General features: G+C 37.2%; 2 protein-coding genes across 3 annotated transcripts in view; both read right to left on the bottom strand.

Annotated features, from left to right (window-relative positions):
* The window catches only part of sptbn1 (spectrin, beta, non-erythrocytic 1), a 111,401-nt gene extending 94,009 nt beyond the window's left edge, over nt 1–17,392 (bottom strand). The window contains exon 1 of one of the 2 annotated variants that reach the window (XM_084395102.1): nt 17,283–17,392. The gene's annotated coding sequence lies outside the window, so the exon portion shown is untranslated. The remainder of the gene's footprint in view (nt 1–17,282) is intronic. The other variant, XM_084395103.1, reaches the window with a different exon arrangement.
* A 2,487-nt stretch (nt 17,393–19,879) lies between these two features.
* On the bottom strand, nt 19,880–23,504 carry LOC311282217 (uncharacterized protein; the record flags this gene model as incomplete). The annotated part of the gene is made up of 4 exons (XM_084395851.1): nt 23,400–23,504; nt 23,129–23,327; nt 22,083–22,230; nt 19,880–20,052 (listed from the first exon to the last, which is right to left on the bottom strand). The coding sequence occupies exons 1-4, from the start codon at nt 23,468–23,470 to the stop codon at nt 19,880–19,882; spliced, it is 591 nt and encodes a 196-aa protein (XP_084251977.1). The 5' UTR covers nt 23,471–23,504.
* Nucleotides 23,505–25,000: the final 1,496 nt, after the last annotated feature.

Here is a 25,000-nt window from a genome sequence, read left to right as displayed (position 1 = left end):
TGAAATCAATATAAATTTTACATATATATGTATATATGTATATGTATGTACTGTATATACCGAAATCTATAGAAATCTATTACATTCTGACCATAATAAAATTACAAATTATTTATATTTATTTAAATATATTTACATGTGTACGAATGAATTCAATAAAAATTAAATATATATATATACTGAAATCTATACAAATTTATCACATTCTAACCATAAGAAAAGTACAAATTATTTATATATATATTTATAAAAATTATTTAAATATTTACATTATTTATTTATATATTGAACTCTATGGAGATTTATCACATTCACAATCAAGAAAAGTAGAAATTAAGCCGAATTATAAAGAATACTAGAATGAGGAATGACATTTGAACAATATGTGCTAATATTTCCCTTATTATGAAGACAGTCACTTTCTGTTCTGTTCACAGGATCCCTCCTATAAATAACCGCCTGTTAAATTAATAAAACATAACTCAGTGTAATTACCAGTATGGCTTGAGCGGAGCTGATGGCCACAGCTGTGTGTTTCACGTTGACAAATTGGTTTGTTCTGTTTACAAAGGCACCGGTCCAAAAGAGCTTGTTATTATGTATTGTTTAGTTCTTGAAATGGACGACGATGTGAAACAAGCATGAAAGATTACAGATGTTGTCTCAGAAACATGTGGAACGTGGAGAAATCCTCCAGATAATCGGCGTAACCTCGAGCTGCTCGATTTACAGACTCTAACTTGCAGATTAAAAGGTTAAAATACAGACCAGATCTCTTTACAAGCTTCGTTTGTTCCGGTGAGAAATGCATGGAGAAAAACTCCAGTTACACTTTATTTTAAGGTGTCATTCTTACAGTGTAATTATACAAGCAACTACATACTTATTATAGGGTTAGGGTAGGATTTGGTTTGAGGGTTAGTTGCATGTAATTATGCATCATCTACTGTTATTAATATGTGACCCTGGATCACGTCACCAGTCTCGAGTCGCACGGGTATATCTGAGGCAATAGCCAACAATACAGTGTATGGGTCAAAATGATCTATTTTTCTTTTATGCCAAAAATCATGAGGATATTCAGTAAAGATCATGTTCCATGAAGATATTTAGTAAATTTCCTACCGTAAATATATAAAACATGTATTTGTGTGAGTGAATGCAGCACAATCGTGAACATAAATGAACAACTTTAAAGGAGATTTTCTCAATGTTTAGATTTTTTTGCATCTTCAGATTCCAGATTTTCAATAGTTGCATCTCGACCAAATATTGTCCTATCCTGACAAACCACACATCAATGGAAAGCTTATTTATTCAGCTTTCAGATCATGTATACATCTCAATTTCATAAAAATTGGCCCATGTGACTGGTTTTGTGGGTCACGTATGGTAAGTACTGTAACAAAGACACTGTACAATATAGTGTTACCAAGACTCCCAGTAATCTCACACGAGTTTCAGAAGAGATCTCAACCATGTATGAACTCAAACATTCATTCGAGATCACATGATAGCTCAATGTCTGCCATAGAGACTCATTAGTGTGTGTTGTTGAGTATGATTGATTAGTGTTAATTGGTCCATCTTTTCAGCACACACACACACACACACACAGAGCCGAACGATCGCTCTTTTGTTAGATCTCCAGAGATGTCATTAGATCAGAATGTCACACTGGCCGGAGAATGAGCTCCATTATGACATCACTTCCTGGTTTGCGGAGAACAAGGCCTTGCCAGAATAGCAGATCATTGTGACTTCGATCGAAACCAGAGACCAAGGTTTCCCGTCACACCGAAAATATGTCTGTGAATCAAAGTACTCATGAGATGTTATGCAGCAAATGTCTCTAAACGCTTCCAGAACATGTGCCCAGAAATACAAGAAAGAAATTGTTTATTGCATAGATATGTTCACATATGTCAAAAGAAATAGAATTATAAGAGAACATTAAAAGCAAAAAAAAAAAAAATTATAGACTATATATGTTGATTTATTTTCTAAATTTCATCTAAATAAAATCTATACTAATGGTCATAATTAAGATTTTTTTATGTATTTTTATTTATTTTTTGAAAGAAGTCTCTTCCGCTCACCAAGGTGGCGTTTATTTATCAAAACATTATTACAATTTAAAGCAAATGTTTTCTATTTGAATATATTCTCAAATGTAATTTATTCCTGTGATTTATTCCTGTGAAGAACATGTTTAGGTCATATTTAATGGCAAAATTAAATGAAAGAAATTATATTTTGCATATATTTATATAAATTACACATGATTTAAAATAAATAAAATAAGAAAGAAATGTAAAATATATTAAATAAATATAATTTATATATACTAAATATTTATTTTCTAAACATTTTTATTTATTAATTTTTAATTATTAATTATTTACATCTATCTATCTACATATTTTGCATATATTTATATAAATTACACATGTATTAAAATAAATAAAATTATAAAAAAATTTAAATATATGAAATAAATATAATTTATATACTAAATATTTATTTATTTCTAAACATATTTACATCTATCTATCTATCTATCAATAAAAAAGTCTAAATTAAATCTGTTCATCATATAAAGTAATTGAGTCTCTTCAGAAAATTAAACTAAATGAACTAAACCACTCAATTCATATGGGTTAGTTTTACGATCTCTTTATGAATTTTTTGAAGCTTCAAAATGGTAGTTGCATAACTGTCAATGGAGAGACAGAAATTACTCAGATTTCATCAAAAACATCTTCATTTGTGTTAGTCTTATGAACGCAAGTCTTAATTAATGACAGCATTTCCAGTTTTGGGTGAACTATCCCTTTAAAGTCCAGCGAAGGAATGTGGTGTGATTACACTGCTGAACCTCATTGGTCCGTGTGAAGTGTGTGTGAATACTCCTGCTCTCAGTCGGGAGTGTCTCTGATAGGCTGTGATGAATGTGACACTAGCACACATTCCTACAGTCTTTCTGGCATATTTAAAGATCTCCATGAAATCAAACTTCAGGATTTTGTAGCTTATAGTTCATGCATGTAGTCTTAAAGTGGCTCACAATTTTTCATATATCAATTGCTTTTTTATTGTCGACAGCTTGTAAGGAAACTCCGACTCCCTGTGTTGTCTCTGAAAGCCTGTAGACTGATGTTTACACCGTGTCCTAACCAGACGCGATGCGATTAGATTCCAGCGACAAATGATGTGTCTGTCCACACTAGACGCGACGCGACTGCGAGATGCGTCAAAATCAATCAAAACCCACAGCCAATCAGAACAGCGTGTGGGCGGAGTCAGCCAATCAGAACAGCATGTGGGCGGAGTCAGCCAATCAGAACAGCGTGTGGGCAGAGTCAGTCAATCAGAACAGCGTGTGGGCGGAGTCAGCCAATCAGAACAGCGTGTGGGCGGAGTCAGCCAATCAGAACATCGTGTGGGCGGAGTCTCGCGGCACCAGTGAGTAATCCTGACGGCACTCGCTAGAAACTGGATAAGTTGCTACATAATCAAATTCTCAAATATTACACCATTTAAACATTATTAAAAATACATACTGAGTTACTAAAACAATATTAGTCAAATAATACACTTGTTTCTTCACAGTTTGAACGTTCTTGTTTCCATTTGTTTAATTTCAAGATCTGAGGTGAATTATCCACTGTTGCTTTTACAGCCACAAAGCTGGAGCACTAAATGATGTTCAAAGTCACATGACACGCTTTTAACATTAAATAAAGCACATAAACTATGTGCACATAAGCACATAAATCTCATAAACTGAGATTATCATTTACAGCGCGACATCGCAGAAAAATAGAAACCGTTTCTAAAATAGACTCGTCGCGTGTCGCAGCTGGTTAGCACAAACTCTCTAATTAACGTGGAAAAGATGTATTTTATCGCATGTAGTTCGCGTACACTCGCGTCGCGTCATGTCTAGTTAGGACACGGTGTTATATGAAGGACTCGGGTCTTTTTTGACGGGAAAATCAAAAGCATGTGACGTTTACGCCTGAGAGCCTCTTATCCGTTCAACGACACATGAAACGAACGAATGCTTATACAATGTTCAGGGATGCACGATATATCGCCCAACATATCGGTATCGGACAATAATATGTTCCTTTTTAATGTTATCGTTATCGGCACGATAAGAAAATTTGTCGGATATATTAAAGCCGATAAATAATGCATAATTTCCTTCAGCTGAGACACGTCTGAGACACTGAGATGCGCACTGTTCAATATGATGGTTTTGAATCGCTTGAAATATGATTGAAATCACTTCAAATAAGCAAAATACAGTAAAGTGCAACAGTTCAGTCTGTCATATCGGCTACATAACATTATAATTGTGTGTTTGGGACGTGGCTTTTAATGGTGAGACTTTTGTTTTTGTAATCAGGCTTTCAAAATTATATAAAAATTTGGATTTATATACCAATATATCGGTTATCGGCTTTCAAATATAAAGAATTATCGGTTATCGGTATCGGCCGATATATGTTCATTTTTAATGTTATCGTTATCGGCACGATAAGAAAATTAGTCTGATATATTAAAGCCGATAAATAATGCAGAATTTCCTTAAGCTGAGACACTGAGATGCGCACTGTTCAACATGATGGTTTTGAATAGCTTGAAATATGATTAGAATCACTATCAAAAAGGAAAATACAGTAAAGTGCAACAGTTCAGTCTGTCATATCGGCTACATAACATTATAATTGTGTGTTTGGGACGTGGCTTTTAATGGTGAGACTTTTGTTTTTGTAATCAGGCTCTCAAAATGATATACAAATGTGGATTTATATACCAATATATCGGTTATCGGCTTTCAAATATGAAGAATTATCGGTTATCGGTATCGGCTAAAATGTTCGTATCGGTTCATCCCCGTGTTCAGGATCATGCCGAAACATTACATGCACAAATTTACATATTTAGACCTCCTTGTTTTTAATAATACGTCAACAAATCATGAACTTCATGAGCTTCTTAACAACTGCAACTTCAGCACGTCTTAAACAGCGGATCTCGGCCAAACCCAGAACTCATAAAGACAAACTAAACGCTTTTAAAATCAGCAGATTTGAGCTCAGACTGGCTGAATCCCGGCTCACGCTACTCTCGTCAACTTGACTTTCCCACACACACACACACACACACACACACACACGTATTTACAATCTCACTTTCGTAAGACATTATAAGATTGAGTCCGTTCTAGAGTTGTGAAACACTGTCTAAACATTTACAGTAAGAGTGTCAGAGGAAAGTGCCAGATGTTTGTATTACACACTGAAGTGCTTCCCACCTCGACACGGAGAAGTGCTTGATTAAATATCCATAAAGACGTATTCATACGCTGGAAATATAGATGAAAAAACAGCACAGCTTCATTGTTTATGAGCAGCCGTGTTCCCAAATACATCCAGTGTGTTTAATGAGGAAAATACAGTAGAAATCCAGTCAGAAATCATCAAGGAATCTTTTCACTAAATGAACTCAAGATTTTTGAGTCTTGTTTATTAAAATGGACAGTTTGCGATTGAAGTTTAAATTAAAACTTTATACGCTATTAATTAAAACCTTGCAATTTTCTGGCAAAACTGATCTAATGACATGGTTTTGGAAACTTTATGGCCAAATAAAGCGTGCATAAAAGCATGGCATGTTCACACACTGTACAAATGTGGAGTTTGGGCTTCTTTGAGTTTTACTAACTGGCCAAAAGTTGAGAAAACTTCATGCATTTAGTCACTGGAAAGACACTGGACAAATGAAGTATATAAAAATCTAAAGTGATTTTTTTACAGTGTGATGTTGAGTAATCTTATATAACCTGCAATACACTGTTAAAGCATTCTGTTGGCAGATGTGTTGAAGTGTGTGTGTACATCTGGGCCGTCTCACACACACACACACACACCACACCCTGGGCTCTGGCAGGGACACAGCGGGAATTGAACACATCCCGTTTGGCCGCGCGTGTGTGTGTGTGTGTGTGTGTGTGTGTGTGTGTGTGTGTGTGTGTGTGTGTGTGTGTGTGTGTGTGCTGAAAAACACACATGGCTTTGTGGGAAGGTCTGGATGTCATTATACTTCTACGTCTCCCAAGACTGTTTATTTCTCGCCCTGTCTCTCACACACTCTCTCTCTCCTCTCTCACACACACACACACTCTCTCTCTCTCTCTCTCTCTCTCCTGTATTTCTCACACACACTCTTCCTCTGAAGGGAGTTTGGTTGTGTACTGGGCAGTGATGGTACGGTACGTTAACCACATGCTAAACTGACATATACAGTAGATTACAGTACATCAGAAGCTTGGTTGCATAATATTCATACTATTCTTAAAAAGTCAGTCCTACTTTTTTTATGAATTTTAAAAACGTAAATTGGTTTAATTTGATACCAAAAAGTAAGACTGATTACGCCTAACAAAATGCTAGTTGGTCCTACTAGTTCTTAAGACTTAATATAATGGCAATTTTTATGAAACTAATGTAATATTTTTTATATATATTATTACAAGTTATTAAAAATATTATAATATAAATATTAACAATAAAATAAATTATCAATATTATTATTATTTTTTTTAAATAATTTATAAAATTGTAATGATACATTATTTTATAAATATTTAAAATATAAATCATTACATCGCTTAATACACTATTAAAATATTATTTTGAAATAATCATCATAAAATATCAAACATAAATTATAACATTTATATATTTTTTATAAATTATGAAAAATATTATTAATAAAATTAAACATCACTGGTACACACACACACACACACACACATATATTCGATCACCAACATTTTTTGAACTTATGTATTTTTTTCTTTGTTAATATTACCCGATTACCCTGTATTAGGCTACTTTCAATAATTTATTTTGCCCATTTTTTATTTAATGCAGCCAATCTGCAAATGCAGAATTACTAAATTAAATGTCACCTTGGAATCTTGGCAAATCTGAACACACAGACAATAGACATCAGTCTCATCCGACAACTATAACTCACTATCCTGTTGAGTCCTTAAATAAATAAATCAACCAGAGGGACGAGCTGAACACTCGGCCGACGGGACGGCTCCAGAAAACCTCACGAGAGACACGACGTCAAAGCATGAGCTCTTCCGCTTTCAGTCATGCACGGGGACTCTGGGAAAACCATGGGATAAATGGAGCGAGTCCAGCGAGTGTCCGTTTCAGATGACCTCATCTTTTCCCAAAGCTCGTCTCGTACGCCCGTCCAGACAGATGTGAAGCACAGCAGATCTCAAGCCCATGAAGAGTACAATGGCTTTACTATAAAAACAACACTTTATAGTGCAGTTTAACACAACGACCCGTTGAGAAGCAGCATTAATGAGAAAAACACCAGAGAAAGTGAGAAGAATGAAGAGAGAGAGAGAGAGAATCTGTGTTGCAGATCATCATGGTGACCTTGAGAGCCGTCCTCCATCGCTCCGGATTCGAGTCTGTTCCTTCACATCTCATTTCGAGGGATGAACCCTCCAGACGGAGGCGGACGGAGACTCGTGTGTGCTTTAATTGCTTTGCATTTTACAGCGACAGATCGTCCTTTAATGAGCAAGAGCAACTAATGGCTGTATTTATGTTAACATGATATTCACAAGAACAGCTTAGGATGCAATGAACACAGAGAACGACCAGCTACACATGCAAAACACTATTATAGGGCTTTTTCAAACATTTCTGATATTTATGCATCAAAAACGTTGAGATGAACGAGTGAATCTCTGTAATATCTCAATTAACTCAATTAACAAACTGATCCGAGCTGCTATTTAACATGAATATACTTTTACTATGTTTTTAAAATGTTAATAAATATAATACTTGATAATGTATAAATATGAATAAGACCTATAATTTATATATGTTATAAATTATAAATTTATTTATGTTATAAAAAAAACTAAGAATTTCTCCTGAGAAAAAAGACAAAATCTCACTATGAACAAAAATTTTTTTGTCTCATATGCTGAGATATTTATATATTATAAAAATAAACTATAAATAGTTTCTTTTTAAATATTAAAAACTATAAATATTATTAAAAATACAAAAAAAATTATATATATATATATATATATTAGTCATGACGTTTCTGCACATCTGTGTTGGAGATGAGATCATGATCATGGGTCGGGTTCAGCCAGGAGAGAGAGAGGCCGCCCAGGGACGAGTTGCAATGTGTGCTGGGACTGAGCCAGCAGAGAGAGAGAGAGAGAGAGAGAGAGGAGAGAGAGACATAGAGAGAGAGCGAGAGAGACAGACAGAGAGAGAGAGAGAGCGAGACATAGAGAGAGAGAGAGAGAGAGAGAGAGAGAGAGAGAGAGAGAGAGTCTGTTGGGCGTCCTGCAAACAGCTGTGTTCGGTCTGCTGAGTCTCTCAGTCTTTTATCACTGGTTTTTATGTGATAAGAAATCCCTGAATGGTCACAATCGTTTGAGGAACACCACAAAAAACTCCTTATCACGACATTGAAGACTTTTAATCAGTAAAGTTTTACAATAAGCTTCTATTTGAGAATCCCTGTGGTGCTAATCACGTTTTTAGGGTTGTTGAGGTGCTTTAAGACAACCCATGTGCAAATGAATCAGTCAGCAGCATCAAATTAGAGTATATTCTCCTTAAAACTACTAAAGATAGTTTTAAAGATGCAGTTTTAAATCGTCCCTGTTTCCTACCATCACAAACATGTGACCAATCGCATCACGAGGGGGCGGGGCTTTCCTCCACTGACTTTCTATGATGTCTGATGCTGATGTTCAGAAGGAGCTGTGACTCTGAGATGGGGAACGGGAACACGTGTGTGTGTGTGACATTAGCAACACATTATTAGCTGTTTGATAACGTAGTCGAGACAAACGCTAATCATATCAATGTGTCCGACATTGTATAAAATCTTGATCTTGTAGACGAGCCTGTATAACTCACTCTTCCTCTTCAATCAGTTTCTGGTTCAAACATATTTGGCTGAATTAAACCAATATTTCCACTTGCAATCGTGTAGTTTACTACAGTTGAGAGAGTGGATCAGGTAATCCGAGCTGAGTGAGTGAGTGGAGGCGGGGACTCATTTGCATATTCATGATGCAAAGGGTGTCGAGTTACATTCAAGATATTTTAAGGCATGAAGAAACTATTTTCAAAGGAAAAAAGTCATTTTGATTATTAAAAATTAGTTTTAAGTGACAAAATGATTGACAGGGTGGACTTTAACGTTAGTTAAATACATTCGTTAAAATGCCACCCAATTCATACGCAGAATAAAGGGGCGGGGCCTGGTTGAGTTAGTTAGCAGTGTGTTAAACTGGCGGTTGTGGAAAGGGGCGGGACATTTCCCAAACACACTCGAAGCGCTCGACCAATCACAACACACTGCTCCAGCCGACCAATCAGAGCACAGTGTGCTTTTCAGAAGGAGGGGCTTCATAGAGACAGGAAGTAAACAGAGCGTTACTGACAGACTGGGAAGAGAGGAGCCGCAACAATGGAGAATATGAGGAATATAATCAACATTCATGTTCTAGTAGAGACTAAAACTACATCAAGACTTTGTAAAAGGGAATAATATGGCATTGTTACTGACTAGCCTAACTCACTGACAGCTCTATGCCATATTACGGCACAGTCGCACATAAATTAAGAATAAGCTTTACTGTAGTTTCCCTCTCTTCGCTCCAGCCGCGCTTTATCCCTCAGAAGCTCCGGGATCAGGATTGGGATTTGAATAAGGTGCAGATCAGGGTCGTGACCCACAACAGCTGTTCAGCCTTGAACGTGAAGCCGGCTGGGAGAACAGATCATGGAAAAACAGTGACGGATCAATAACTGGACAACAGCCTGGAATGTGCAGCTGGAAACGGCCAGAGACGAGTCAAATCAGCACAGAAAATCACGGACAAGAAACGGACTTGTTTCATTTTTCAGCGCTAAAAGGTTTTGATGATTAGTGTTTGCAAAAATGATTAATCAGGGTTCCAACTAATGACTGTCCTTCTGAATATTAAATAGGAAAACTTAGTGAAAAAATTAGTGAAAAACTACGGATGAAGACTTTATGAATTTAAACAAAATCACAAATTCACCAAAACATAAATTGGTACGATTTGCTAAAAAAACGATTCAATCAAATATATCCCAAAAAATACAGTATATAAACATATAAACCAATGTATTAATCATTAATCATGTTTTTTAATCATAATCATCATTTATTTAGTCAATTTAATGATTAATGCGACGAACACCCACAGAAAAGAGAAAAATAACCATATCTTGTTACATATTAACACTTTTTAATGACTTTTCTTTTAGATGGTAATGCGATTAAATTCTTCTGTTTTGTCTTTCTTCTGATATAAAGACAAGATCTCACTATGAACCCAAACATTTTTCGTTCCCAAAAAGCGACCAAACGACATGAGCTGCCATTTAATTCAATATATATAGAATAGAAGCATTTAAATTAACGCGATCATTAAACATTAAAACCGCCTAAATCTAATATAAAGCAAAACTGCGTGATGTTACTGAATGAAATGTTGAACCCGTGAAGGGTTAATGACCGAAGCTTTGAGGTGTCGATGGACTCGGTCTGTGTTTAGATCATCGCTCTGAATCTCATCCGGACCAAGTCTTTGACAAAAACACCATTTAAACCAATATTTCCACTTGCAATCGTGTCGTTTACTACAGTCGAGAGAGTGGATCAGGTAATCCGAGCTGAGTGAGTGAGTGGAGGCGGGGACTCATTTGCATATTCATGAAGCAAAGGGTGTCGAGTTACATTCAAGATATTTTAAGGCATGAAGAAACTATTTTCACAGGAAAAAAGTCAAATAAGTAATTTTGATTATTAAAGATGAATTTTAAGTGACAAAATGATTGACTGGCTCATTTTCTCAGCTAATTAACTCTCAGATATTCATACTGCTAAATATCCTGTGGGCCATGAACGTTTTGTGAGAGAAACGCTGGCAGTGAAAGAGTCAATGTCTTGTAAAAGCTTTGAGATGGAGATGCTTCTCTAATCGTCTCGTGATCCTGCAACACATCAGCCAACACACGAGAGAGCGAAGGGATCAAATAACAAGAGGAGGAGAAGAGGAGAGGAGGAGCGACAGCAGGAGAACAGCGTCCAGGACTGCAGACCTCACCCAGTCCCTCAGGACCGTCCTCATTTCCTCTGATCCAATCTGTGTTTCTCCCAGAACATCAGCCGTCGCCAGCATTCGGTCATCCCGGAAACATCTCCATCTTTGAGTCCCTTCTGATCTGATGCAACGGCTAGTTATATCTGTGACTGTGGATATCTGGCTCAAGCTAAATCTGATGAAGTCATTCGTGCCAACAATACAGTGTACGGGTCAAAATTATCCATTTTTCTTTTATGCCAAAAATCATGAGGATATTCAGTAAAGATCATGTTCCATGAAGATATTTAGTAAATTTCCTACCGTAAATATATGAAACATGTATTTGTGTGAGTGAATGCAGCACAATCGTGAACATAAATGAACAACTTTAAAGGAGATTTTCTCAATGTTTCCATTTTTTTTCACCCTCAGATTCCAGATTTTCAATAGTTGTATCTTGACCAGATATTGTCCTATCCTAACAAACCACACATCAATGGACAGCTTATTTATTCAGCTTACAGGTGATGTTTAAATCTCAATTTCATAAAATTGACCCATGTGACTGGTTTTGTGGTCCATTTAAGTACAATGAAAAACGTACTTGAATGCTACTCCACCGACTATACAGACCGAATACAATAAACCTCACTGCTATATAAACAAAACAAATATACATATATACATTAGCAAATGATTGCTAGATCATATGACAATAAGATAACCAGTGACAAAAATAAATAAGACAATAAGTGACATAAAACAATAAAGGGTCACACTTTATTTTAAGGTGTCATTGTTACAGTGTAATTATATATTTAAGTACTGAGTAATATTAATTAACTACATGTACTTACTATAGGGTTAGGGTTTGGTTGAGGGTTAGTTGCATGTAATTATGCATAATTTACTGTTATTACTATGGTAAGTACATGTAAATAATGTAACAAGGACACTGTAAAATAAAGTGTTACCCAATAAAGTGACATTTTTGTGTCTAGTATTCTTTCCTAATACTAGTGTTAGGCATTAGAGTTGATTAAACACTCTTGTAAAAACTATTCCTGAATCTGAATAATCCTGAGCCTTAGAAAAGAATAAATAATTAAGAAGAATATTGTGGAAATTACCCTATAAAGACGTGACCTAAGCTCGTACAGAATGTTCTGACACACGCCTGTGTCTGATTGTGCTGGGCGTGTTTGTGCGCAGCAAAACCCTTTCTGATTATTATGTTTGGATCATAATAATAATGCAACATTTACAGACGCAACTGGACGTTATTGCGATTAGTTTCATTTTCTTTTGAGGGGCTCGAACCGGTTAGAATCAAAGCAACCGTGCAGGCAGACAAATGTCTTTGAGTTCCTCCGCCTCTATTGGGTTAGTGGCTCTCAGGCCCTAAAATAAGAGCGTAAATTAAATTCCAGGCGGCCCGAGGAGAAGCAGCTGTAGAAACACAGAGAAGATGTGGAGGGGGGGGGGGCATGAGCTCATTCTATAAGACACTTAAAATCAGCCACAAAATGTCATGACATCCAATCGTTTAGTCCTCTTAAACTCCTCTCCTGCAAGCTCACGCTATAGATATACAAAGACTCGACGGTTGCCAGATTGAGGACGTGCAACAGGAACGAGTGCAAATGACAATAAAGGCGACGAGACGTGTTTTAGTATGCCTCATGTCATCTTTTCAGATGGATACAGAGGCTTTTTAGGTCGGGTAGAATCCGCGATCTCTGAACCAGTTTGTTTGCTGGCTTCAATCGCTGTGTTTTCCACTAACTGGCAACCCGGAGTGTCGAAATACTATTGGGTAAGTTGGCAAAGTGGGCGGAGTCACACCGACCAACACAAAAACAGACATTCCGACACGGAACACACATTTCAAAATAGATTTACAGGCTGTAGTTTGTGAACTAATTGTGCGTTCATTGTAATTGTATTTGTATACTTTAGGACAGTCCTTTAAAGGGATTTTGTCTGTATACAGTTTCGAGAGCCACGCCCACATCTCAACATCCAATCAGCCACCGATACACAGAATAATAATCCATTACACTCTGATGTACGTAACGTCACAATATGGAAAATATACTTCCGTTTCATTATGACTTTAATAAGGCCAAAACATACCCTGCATTTGGGCTAGGTGACATGAATAAAACGACTAAATATCCTAGAATATTTATTAAAATAAAGCAACATGGTGAATGCGGCAAGTGCTTTATTAATAAAAATAATATATGATGTAATATTTCCTTGTGTTCAATTTGTGGAAAAAATATGCATTGATTATTTGTAACTACACTTTCCTGCATTTTTTTTTTTACATTTTTAATTGGTTATTTTGATTGAAAAATTGTATTCAAAATTTTCAATAATTTTAGAGCAAATACCTATGTATTAAAATCTGTATCAAATGCGCTTACATTTTTTAATTAAACATTTTGCAATGAATAGTTTGCAAAATAATTTTTGAATTAAAAAAAATTGTCTTTTTTTTTTTTTTGCATTTAACATTTAAGGAAAAAAAATATTACATACATTTTACAGCAAATGCATAACCAATATCAAATGTCCTCAAAAGGCTGAAAACATTTTAATAAATATAATTTAACAAATACATAGTATAATTATATATTATTTAATAAATATAATAAATCATAATTTATATTTTAATATAATTTGTAGAACTTTTTTCTATCCACATCACCCAGTCCTAACAGGCTCATTCCCGGGGCCACCCATCGGGACCATGTGTCCCTCACCTGTTGTCATGACAGCTGGTCCCTCTTCAACAGAACATCGGGCCCCAGCACCTGTCCTACGGTTACACACTCTCTGCTGTGAAATGAATCCACCCTTGTCGTACAACAGGTATGCGTTTATAAAGAAGACAACAGGGATATTGTGTCGCTGCACGCTTCGCTGCTCTTGAGTGGGAACTCCATTTTGTTCGGAAGTGTCGGAGGGAAACTCTGCTGTTGTTATTGGACAGATGCACCGAAAGCCATTCGCATGATGGAAATATCGACAGGAGAGTGACTTTTACTGCTTACTTTGGCTGCAAACCCAGCTCGTGCCATGCAGACAATCACACAAGTCATAGAAGTGATGGAAAGAGGTTGGAATTTGCCTTATACAAGAACACATGAACACATGAACACATGTTTAATGATAAGATCACATGATAAGCAATCCATCAAATCAAGGTTTCATTCCTCAAACGGGCCAGAAACACGCTTGATGTGATTGACTGACCGCACATTGCATAGAGTTCGGTCTCATTGGGGGAATTCAGGCTGATTGGGACACTTTTCCCATTAAAATTTCCCAATCAACAAATGCGTCCTTGCGTTGCTCTGGTGGAAACGCATTTCAAATAATTAACTAAACATCTCAATTTGAATTAATTTGCTCAACAAGATTGCCTTCAAGCTGTTTCTCTGCCATTCGGACCTGAGTGAAAACAAGCCAAGAAAAACTGACCGTAGAAGACAACGCCTACAATTAAACTCCTTGCGGCAATGCATACTTGTGTTGCATTATGAATGCTGGTCTAAAACATTGCATAAAGCATCTGCGCTCATGCACTTGTGTAGAGCTTCTTTAAGGCCAAACTGCAATGCTGGATGTAAAGCAATCTGAGGGCGTCTTCTTGAGCAAACCGGCCTGTGCATAAAGCTGATGCATCAAGGGAAGAAAGAAAACTAATGCTGAGTGCATTTTCTGTGCCAAGCTCTCACTCGGAAAACCTGCCAAGACCTCTCAGAGCCCAACCAGAACCAGAGCTTTTACTGACAAAACTGCCTGAATCATATGCCAAAGCTTGATGAAGACTATAACAGGGAAGGGGTAAATATTAATTAGAGATGAAATGAAAAAGAAATTCGTCTTCCAAACACCAAAAAGCAACATGGTGTTGACTGAATCATCAAATGAGAGGGCATTTCACACCAGTGTGGAGAATGCTTCATGAGTTCTCGCACTGCAATGAGAAATAGTTTCACACCAGATCTCATTCACACCAACGGATCACAAACGCACTATGCATAAGGTTATTTAGAGAAACAGCTTGCTCATTTTATAAGGAGTAATGCCAAAATGTTCTTTATTTGCATTGCACAAAAGGTTCTTTAAAGTGGAAATTTAGTTCTTTACACTAAGAAATGGTTATTTAAAGAAGTGTTCACTGAAAGGTACCTTGGTGAACCAAAAAAGGCTAAAGGATATATATGCATAAAAACTGCTCCGGTCAGATTTCCAGGTGCAAACCGTCACCCAGAGACTTGACTGTGTCCAGGATAATAGTTAAATATATAGTAGGTGTGGCTCTAGTGTAAAAACAAATGGAATATCTGAGCTGAGCACCATCACTCCAGGGTGCCCACGCTCTTGTTGAACAAAAACCATCTGGAGCTGCTTTAAATTCCAGCGAATTTGCAAGTTTCAGGTCTTCTTTAGCACCTCTAAATCCCCTCACGCCTCCCACCATTAAACCAATGAAGCAGCCGGCTGTCAGAATACACAATACACTCCTGCAACTCTGCTGAATGTTGCTGGGGGACACACAATCACTATGGGGACTGCATGGCACACTACGCTCTGTTGGCATACTATCATACTTGTTTGTGCATAGTATGTGAAAGTCAGAGTATGTGAAGTCATGTATAGTATGTGGAAGTCAGAGTATGTGAAATTGTGCATAGTATGTGAAACTCACAACTCGTCAAAATGTGCCAAATGTGATGCACAAGTCTTAATTGTCCATTTTCTGTGCCTTTTTACCTTTCCTTGACTCAACATTTATGCCACGAAGTGATACAAATATTGGAGTGCATGTGCAAAATAATCATTTTAATATCTGCAATGAGACTGGATACACTTGTTGAGTCATGCAATGTAACTAGGTCATTAAAATGAGCATCTTTGTGCATGCTATTAAACGCAGTTGCATACTGCACAGTATACGAATATTCCTTTCCAAATTGCACGAGGCTACGTGCATGCCTTTATGACATCACAAACGCTTGCGGTGCGTTACATACGTGCCATTATGACATCATGTCCGACTGTTTTGCTGCACTGGAGTCTGATGTTTCCCATTAAGCGCTAATGTGGTGAGTGCGTAACCGCAACAGTCCGGATAGCGCGCGCAAATATTTTTAATTTATTTAGTGCGATTTATGCGCACTTGCCCTGAATGGATCACGCAAAGGCCGCATTAGTGCTGCAGCATGACAAATAAACGCTCTCTCTCTATAGGCCCTTATAAAACTAAGCCCTGCGGCGATTATCTGAATCATTTACATCCACAACCCCTGGAAATGTCACGCATAGTCTGTCTGAAAGCCTCTGATTATCATTCGCAAACAGACGCTAACAGCATCCAGACGACGCGACGCCTGAAGTGCAAAAACACATACCCGTGAGATCGACTGAGGGGATATTAGTAACCCGCTGCGGTTCTGTCATGCAACAACAGTAACGTGTGAAATGGTGATTTCTCTTTGGAGTACCGCAGTGGAGATGATGGGCACCGGATCAACATCCATTTCAGGTCACCGAGAACAACATACCAGATTTCCACATTTCTATCATAAGACGACGAGTTAGCACATCACAAACTGCTAGATCACAACCACACAGTCATTTTACTGATTACAGTAACCCGCTGGTGATGCAAATGGCTGTTTGCGATTTGGATAAGGCAAAACTCCAGCCATCTGACCACGCCTGTTTGCATCCATATTCTAGTGTACCGTTATTCCAAAGATTCCCACTATTGATTACGCACATAGTACGGCATCAATCCTGGTTTGTATATAACATATAATATATCTTAAACAATTATTTAAACACATAAAGGCGCATTCTAAATCTGTAGCCGCATTTAGTACACCTGGATTTATATCATTGACGCAAACTCCTCTCATTTGTACTCCATCTCCACCCACGTATTTATGGGAAAATCACTGTTAGTATTGCGGCAAACGCGGTCTGAGCGAGCGCGTTTCAGCCTGTATGTTCCCAATGAAACATTTGATGATGAGATAAAGGGTTCTTTTGCACTTACCGATAAACGAATGCGTGATAAACTTCACCGCGTTTGGAGTCCGCAGCGCGCAATGAGCGAGAGAGAGGCTGGACACACTGCGCTGGGAGTGACCGATGCGCACTGACTCCCTCCCCGTCTCTGCTGCACTGAAACACGGGGCGGGGAATTTACCAAGCCTACTATAGCCAGAAATAGTGGCCTTCGCCATAGTAGCGAGGAAACATTTGATTTGTTTAAGAGAACCGATTCGATTGATTCAATGAACCGACTCACTGATTCGTCTTCAGCGTTGCGCGGTCAGATGTGTGTGAATGAAGTCTAGCGTGATCGCGAGTCGATTCTTCTGAACTGATTCAAACTTTTGCAAATCACAGGGTAAAACAAATGTATGGGCGTAGGCCTACAATATGAGGTAACAAGTTAGAAGAACCATGCTTGGTAGGAAGATAACAATGATAAACAATAGGTAGGCTATCTAACCACAACAAATAAAAGATTCAAACGAAAATCAACTGGTGAATCTGACTGTAAAAAAATCATAACATCATCTGACAATTATTTCCGATGAGATGGCAAAAACATTAGTGGAGAATCTCAATTAGTAATTAAATCAACCGAAAACACGGAACTAAAAAGCAGAATGTAACTAAATATTTGATAACAACTAAAAGAAAAAGAAAATACAGACTTTATTCATACACATCTGAACGCGCAACGTAGGACATGAGTCACTGAATCGGTTCACTTAAACATTCGAATCTCCACGCTACTATGATGAAGGCAGCAATTTCAAAACAAAAAATGACCCTAGCCTAGACTTTATTCATGAGCATCTGAACAACGCGGGAGACGAATCAGTGAGTCGGTTCATTAAAACGATAGAATCGATTCGCTCAAACAGATCAAACGTCTCCCCGCTACTATGATGAAGGCCGCAATTTCAAAACAAAAAGAAAAAACGCTAATGGGATATTATTAGTAACGTTAGGTCTATGGGCTGTTCTAAGGTCAGTGGATATATGATGTTTAGGCCAGACACCATGCTTTCATAAAGAAAATATGATGCACTTAAAAATGTCAAAACCTGTTTTTGCGGCCTAAAACTATTGTTGGTGCACATGTGCAATTTAAAACGCAATGCTGGTGCTTCAAATCATTCATGCAGTACATATCTTTGTGTATGGTGTCTGCCTTTTGATTTTATAGCTGTTAAATAAAGTAAATTACACTTTGAGCAATCGTTTTTCTTCTTGTTGCTGTTATTTGGGATCTTACTGAATTAAAACATTAGCCTAAACCTTGTATATATTGTAGTTAAAGTGGTCAGTTCAAATATGCAGACCGTTTTCATGAAGTATTTACATCTTCTCCAATCAGATGAAGAACATGCAGCGTCACACAGACACACACACACACACACACACACACACACACACACACACACACATTCATAATTCAAAGAGAAGGCCTTTCATACACAAAGAACCAGAATGGACTTCCTGTTGGGTGGGTCTGGAAATTGTCTGTCCACCAACAAGGACATCAAGCTCATCCACTGCTACTCTGTTTTCATTGTGTTCGCATGTCATCCGGGTTATGGATCGGACTATATACTTAATCTTAATCATCAAACATTCACTGAGATTTCAATGTTCACACTGATTTGATTTCATACATAATTTGATTATGGATGATTAGATCCACTCGCCCCTCAGTTTGTGCGTAAGGAGAAACTTATCAAATAAATTGTCACATGTTCATTAGAGGCTTTAATTCAAGTGAACATTATCAATACCTGAGATATATAAATGACATGATCCGAGCCGGAGCGGCGGTGGATGTGGGACAGTTAGTCGGGATCAGGCCTCAATTAATATCTCAGAAAAAACATCATATTTCACCCCAAAAAGAAATTATTTTGCCATAACAAATAAAGCCTGTTTGTAGAACCATAAGGATTTTGTGCATTGCCACATATTTTCATGACAATTAAGACTTTCCTTTTGTTCTCAATTTAAAAATTACTGCAATACAATGTAAAACAACTGCCATGAAGTATTAAAATAAAATAAAAATATATTATTTGTAATGAAAAAATTATATGTAAATAATATAATAAATACATATGTAATATGTATTATTACAAATAATATATTAATTAAACATAAATATTATAACACTTTACAATAAGGGCTCATTTGTTAACATTAGTTAATGCATTAACTAACATGAGCTAAAAATGAGCAATATATATTTTTTAACATATATAGTCATTTTTAACATTAATATAGTCAGTCTTTTTTCCTTAGAATTGGACTTTATAACACACAATTGTGTTTATATCCAGCAATTATGACTTTATAACACACAATTGTGTTTATATCCAGCAATTATGACTTTATAACACACAATTGTGTTTATATCCAGCAATTATGACTTTATAACACACAATTGGGAGTTTATATCCAGCAATTATGACTTTATAACACACAATTGGGAGTTTATATCACGCAATTCTGACTTTATATCTCGCAATTCTGAGAAATAATGTCAGAATTGTGAGATGTAAACTCACAATTGTGAGATAAAAAGTCACAATTATCTTTTAAAATGTTTTATACTGTGGCGGAAACATAGGAATCTGCTCTCGACAGGCTATATGAGCTCATCCTGCTGTCCCGCCCGAAGGACAGATTCCCCTCGGTCTCCCGGTCCTGCTGTGGGACGGGCCTCTTCTCTCCCACTTCTGAATCTACTGAGAGGAACACCAGGATCAACAGGTCCGTCCCTGCCGAGGGCAAACAAGACCCCTCTGAGCTCAGGAATGTCCAGGAGAGAGAGAGAGAGAGAGAGAGAGAGAGAGAGAGAGAGAGAGAGAGAGAGAGAGAGAGAGATTTAAAGGAACAGTGCGCTCAAACAGTATTTCTCTACAATGTTCACTTGGGTTTGGACCAACATTAGTGTGAGTAAATGACATCAGATCCTTCATTTTCGGGGTGAGCTGCTCCAGCACACATGACGGGGAATGAACGGACACAGCTGTTCAAGTCCAGCCAAGAGTCAGTTCACTGAGAGGGAAAAGAGGAGTGCGCACATCTGCGAAGTTACCACACTCAAAAAATATTTAGATTTATGCATATAAATAATTTCTACATGTATTTATATTGCATATAACATTTCCATCCATCTGGATTAGACAGTTTTAACATAAACAAACTAATAGCACCAAAATGACATATTTAACTGTTTTTTCCTTGAAAATAAATGTCTTTATGCCTTAAAATATCTTGAATGTAACTCGACACCCTTGCCTCATTTAGTATGCGTGGTTCAATGAATATGCAAATGAGCCCCACCTCCACTGACTCACTCAGCTCAGAGATCCACTGGTTGACGATCACACGTTGATCTGATTGGTTACAAGGTAGTTTGTGACGTCAGAAACACCAGCGATTTCAAAGCGTGTGTTTGAGACTGTCTTTGGTTCACTGCAGTTTTAAGGAGGAAATACTCAGCAATGGTGTCGACTTATGAACTTACACATGCTTTGTCTTAAAGCGTATTAAAAACACCACATAGACACATAAACAACATTAAACGCTGGATTTTCAAGTATGGGACTGAAACAAGGTCTTGCCTGTTTCTTCATGTATGTATGACTGACAAATATGCATCAGTTTGTTTATGTTAAAACTGTAATGCAAAAATGTCCGTTATAAATGACGGCCTTGAGTGCAGATGCACCGCCCTGACAGACGACACAGTAAAATGATTAATTACTTTACTGTAAATAATTTCACATCTCAGTGATGCTCAGCTGCAGCTTCATTTGCGTGAGTCTGTTAGCTGTCACTGTAGAGAGCATAACTAAGGCTAAACCTGAGTGTGAATAACTTTATTCCCTTGATGTAGTTTTAGTCTCTACTAGAACTTGAATGTTGATTATTCTCCTCATATTCTCCATTGTTGCGGCTCCTCTCTTCCCAGTCTGTCAGTAACGCGCTGTTTACTTCCCGTCTCTATGAAGCCCCTCCTTCTGAAAAGCACACTGTGCTCTGATTGGTCGGCTGGAGCAGTGTGTTGTGATTGGTCGAGCACTTCGAGTGTGTTTGGGAAATGTCCCGCCCCTTTCCATAACCGCCAGTTTAACACACTACTAACTAACTCAACCAGGCCCCGCCCCTTTATTCTGCGTATGAATTATTATAATGAGGAATATTGTGACATGTCCGTTGTTATGATACTTCTGTGGCTCTTTAATGGTGTTTTTGGAGTCCAAAAGGTTTTACAGTTTTTCTAAATCACTGACACATCTTTTGAAACAGTCTTAAAGGGATAGTTCACCCAATCATCTTCTTTTGTGTTCAAGGTGTTGGGGCTGGTCATGTGATCTTCAACAATCACTCAGGTCTGTCAAAAGAGTTTTTCTGATTGGTCGATGGAACTTAGAGCTGGGACTGCAAAACAATGAAAAAACATGTTTGATAAAAGGAGCTGATGTCATAATATACTATTACTGTACATTTACACACACACACACACACACACACACACACACACACACACACACACTCACGCTCACACACTCAAACTCACACTAACCCGACCCCTAAACCTACCCATCACACACACACAATTTTTTTTATTTCAAAAAACACCATTTAGTAGGCCTATGTTTTTTTAGGCCGTTTGATTTATTAGGACACAGGAGATTTCCATCATAAACCATGTTTATGTTGTAAGACCCAGTTTATTATATACATTTGTGTCCTCATAAACCACACACACACACACACACACACACACACACACACGTACTGATTCCTCTGGCCGCGGGTCTGCTGGTGTCTCGTGCTCTGGCAGGAGTGTCTCTGATTGGCTGGAAGTCTCTTCTCTGAGTGCTGGATTTACTGTAAGCTGGTTTCACAGGTGGAGCTTCTTCAGGACTGCTGGACCACCAGTTAAACTAGTTAATGGGCAAAATGGTCAAAAATTACAAGTTAAATTATAATGTTATCTTCAATTAAACAGCTTACACAAAGGAAAATGATACATTCAAAAACTATTGTTCGTACTCGTTGTATGTACTTCATTTATATGATTGGGCTCTTGACTTGAACTTTTATTCTTAAAGGGGTGGTATAATGCCCTTTTCACAATATGTAAAATAAGTCTCTGATGTCCCCAGAGTGTGTGTATGAAGTTTTAGCTCAAAATTCCCCACAGATATTTTTATATAGCATGTTAAAATTGTCACTTTTTGAGGGTGCGCAAAAACGCACCGTTTTTGTGTCTGTCCCTTTAAATGCAAATGAGCTGCTGCTCCCGGCACAGGGGGCGGAGCTACAACAGCTTGTGTCCTTTTACCTCACACACACACACATGCACTGAAAATTTCATTTTTTTTTGTCTTTTATGTTCAAACCGGAGTCAGACAATGATGGAGAGACTCAAGAAGAAGTGACAACATGTAGAAGCAACAGGACATTTCTGTATGATTAGTTGATGAATTTATGAAGCTGATGTGTAGTTATCTTCTAGTCATTGATTAGCATATTCTGTCTTGATCGTCTATAAATCGTGTTCAGGGGGCGGGGTTTATGTAAATTCTAGGGTTGGTGATGTCACTAACCCGGGAGGAATGTGGTGTAGTCTCTACCAGCCGTTTGTTGTAGTCCTTAAAAAGCGATTTCTGTAAAAGCAAATATCTCCCTTTGCTCTGAACTTTGAGCGTTGTAACTTTGCAGATGTTGTTTATGCTCAAACAGCAACATTACACACTAACTAAAGTTAGAAAAGTCAAATCATAATCAACCACCCCTTTAATATTTCCCCTCAGTATGATATATAAATGATATTTCCACCTGCTCTGTGTCCATGTGGGCGATGGGCTCATTCAGGAATCTGACATTAGTGCTGATGAACCTGCAGTTGTGTGGATGTGGGATGTTTCGGCTCTCGGGCTCTTCCGGGTCTCTTGCAGGACATCTACGGTTCTGATAAACTCGGACCGGATCAAGACGCTCCGGCACCGTTTCATCAAAGATCCTGAAGGTGTTTGACCTGCAGATAGAAGACAGAGTCTGACATCAGATCTTCGGGAAAGCAGGGAGTTACAGTATAACATATACTCACTGGAAAGCCTCCAAAACCTTCTTTTTTCGAGGCAGATATATTTCTGCATTATGGTACATTTGCTCTCCCATTGAATGCAGAATAAAGAGGGTTCAGAGCTGTTGGCGACTGGTTGCTATGCAACAGTGACGATACGAAATCTGACACCCACTCATGAGGCCGTTTCTATAAAACAGACAATAATGCAGAGAAAGAGCACAAAATAACAGAAATTATGTAATCTATTTATGTAAGAGACCAGGTCTGTGGTCAACTTTTTGGTAATGCCACTAGCATAAAAGTACAATATTTGTTTGGAAATGTTATCATGGTTATACCATTATTTTTTATTATTATTTTTTTTTACAAAGCATAACAATGTATGTTTATGAAAGAGTATCTTCTGCTGCATTTATCTGATCATAAAATACAGTAAAAATTGTGAAATATTTTTACAGTTTAAAATATCTGTTTTCAATGTGAATATATAGTAAAGTGTAATTTATTCCTGTGATCAAAGCTGAATTTTTTTTTTTTTTTTTTTATTTATTCATTTATTTATTCAACTATTTATGAGGGGAAAAAAGTGTCCTTGTTATACATATGTTACATGTACCTGCTGTAGCTATAACTATAAATGATGCATAATTACATGCAACTAACCCTCAACCAATTATAGTAAGTACATGTATAGTTAATTATTATTACTCAACTTAAATGCATAATTACACTGTAACACGGAGACCTTTAAATGAAGTGTAACAGAAATCATTAAGTAGATCTTAAAGTGCAATAAAGCCCATGTTTGCATTACTCCTGAAGCGAGTTGGAGAACATGTGCAGTCCAGAATCACAGTTTTTCCACTAGCAAGAAGAAAAAAAACCTCAGTGGAAATCTGAATCAAACCAGTTTCCTGTTCTTTCACTGCTTCCTTTCTGTTATTGCTCCCTGTTTCAATCTGACATGCAATGTGGTTAAACTTGGATGTAAATAGATGCATATATATATATATATATATGTTTTAGATAGATAATTCAAAGAAGCATGAGCATCCACAAACAACACAGAATCATTGTGTGGATTGTCTTGAAGTTAAAAGGGAAAGTCAGATTTAACCAGTTTAGCAGGTCAACTTTAAATATGTTAAAAGACCTCGGTCAAACACAACCCTGATCCAATCAGTCAAACCCCGAGTCCATTAAAACACTGAGTGACCGGCGCAACGAACGCCACTTCAAATACAGACAAAACTGTAATATTGTGAAACAGTTTTCTATGTGAATATCTAGTAAAGTGTAATTTATTCCTGTGATCAAAGCTGAATTTTCAGCATCATTACTCCAGTCTTCAGTGTCACATGATCCTTCAGAAATCATTCTAATATGAGGATTTGCTGCTTAATTATTAATATTTTCAATGTTGAAAACAGTTTTGCTTCTTCAGGTTGTTGTGTTATTTTTCAGGATTCTTTGATGAATAGAAAGATATTTGAAAAAGAAACATTTTGTAACATTCTAAATGTCTTAACTGTCACTTTTGATCAGTATAATGGAGCATACAATGATACAATGTTCCACTAAAGTTCCAGTGACGTCACTTAAGTTTCCAAATATTAGCAAAC

The sequence above is a fragment of the Rutilus rutilus genome (genome assembly GCF_951802725.1).
Source record: "Rutilus rutilus genome assembly, chromosome: 22".
Lineage (NCBI taxonomy): Eukaryota > Metazoa > Chordata > Actinopteri > Cypriniformes > Leuciscidae > Rutilus > Rutilus rutilus.
This window is presented reverse-complemented; position numbering and strand designations above follow the sequence as displayed.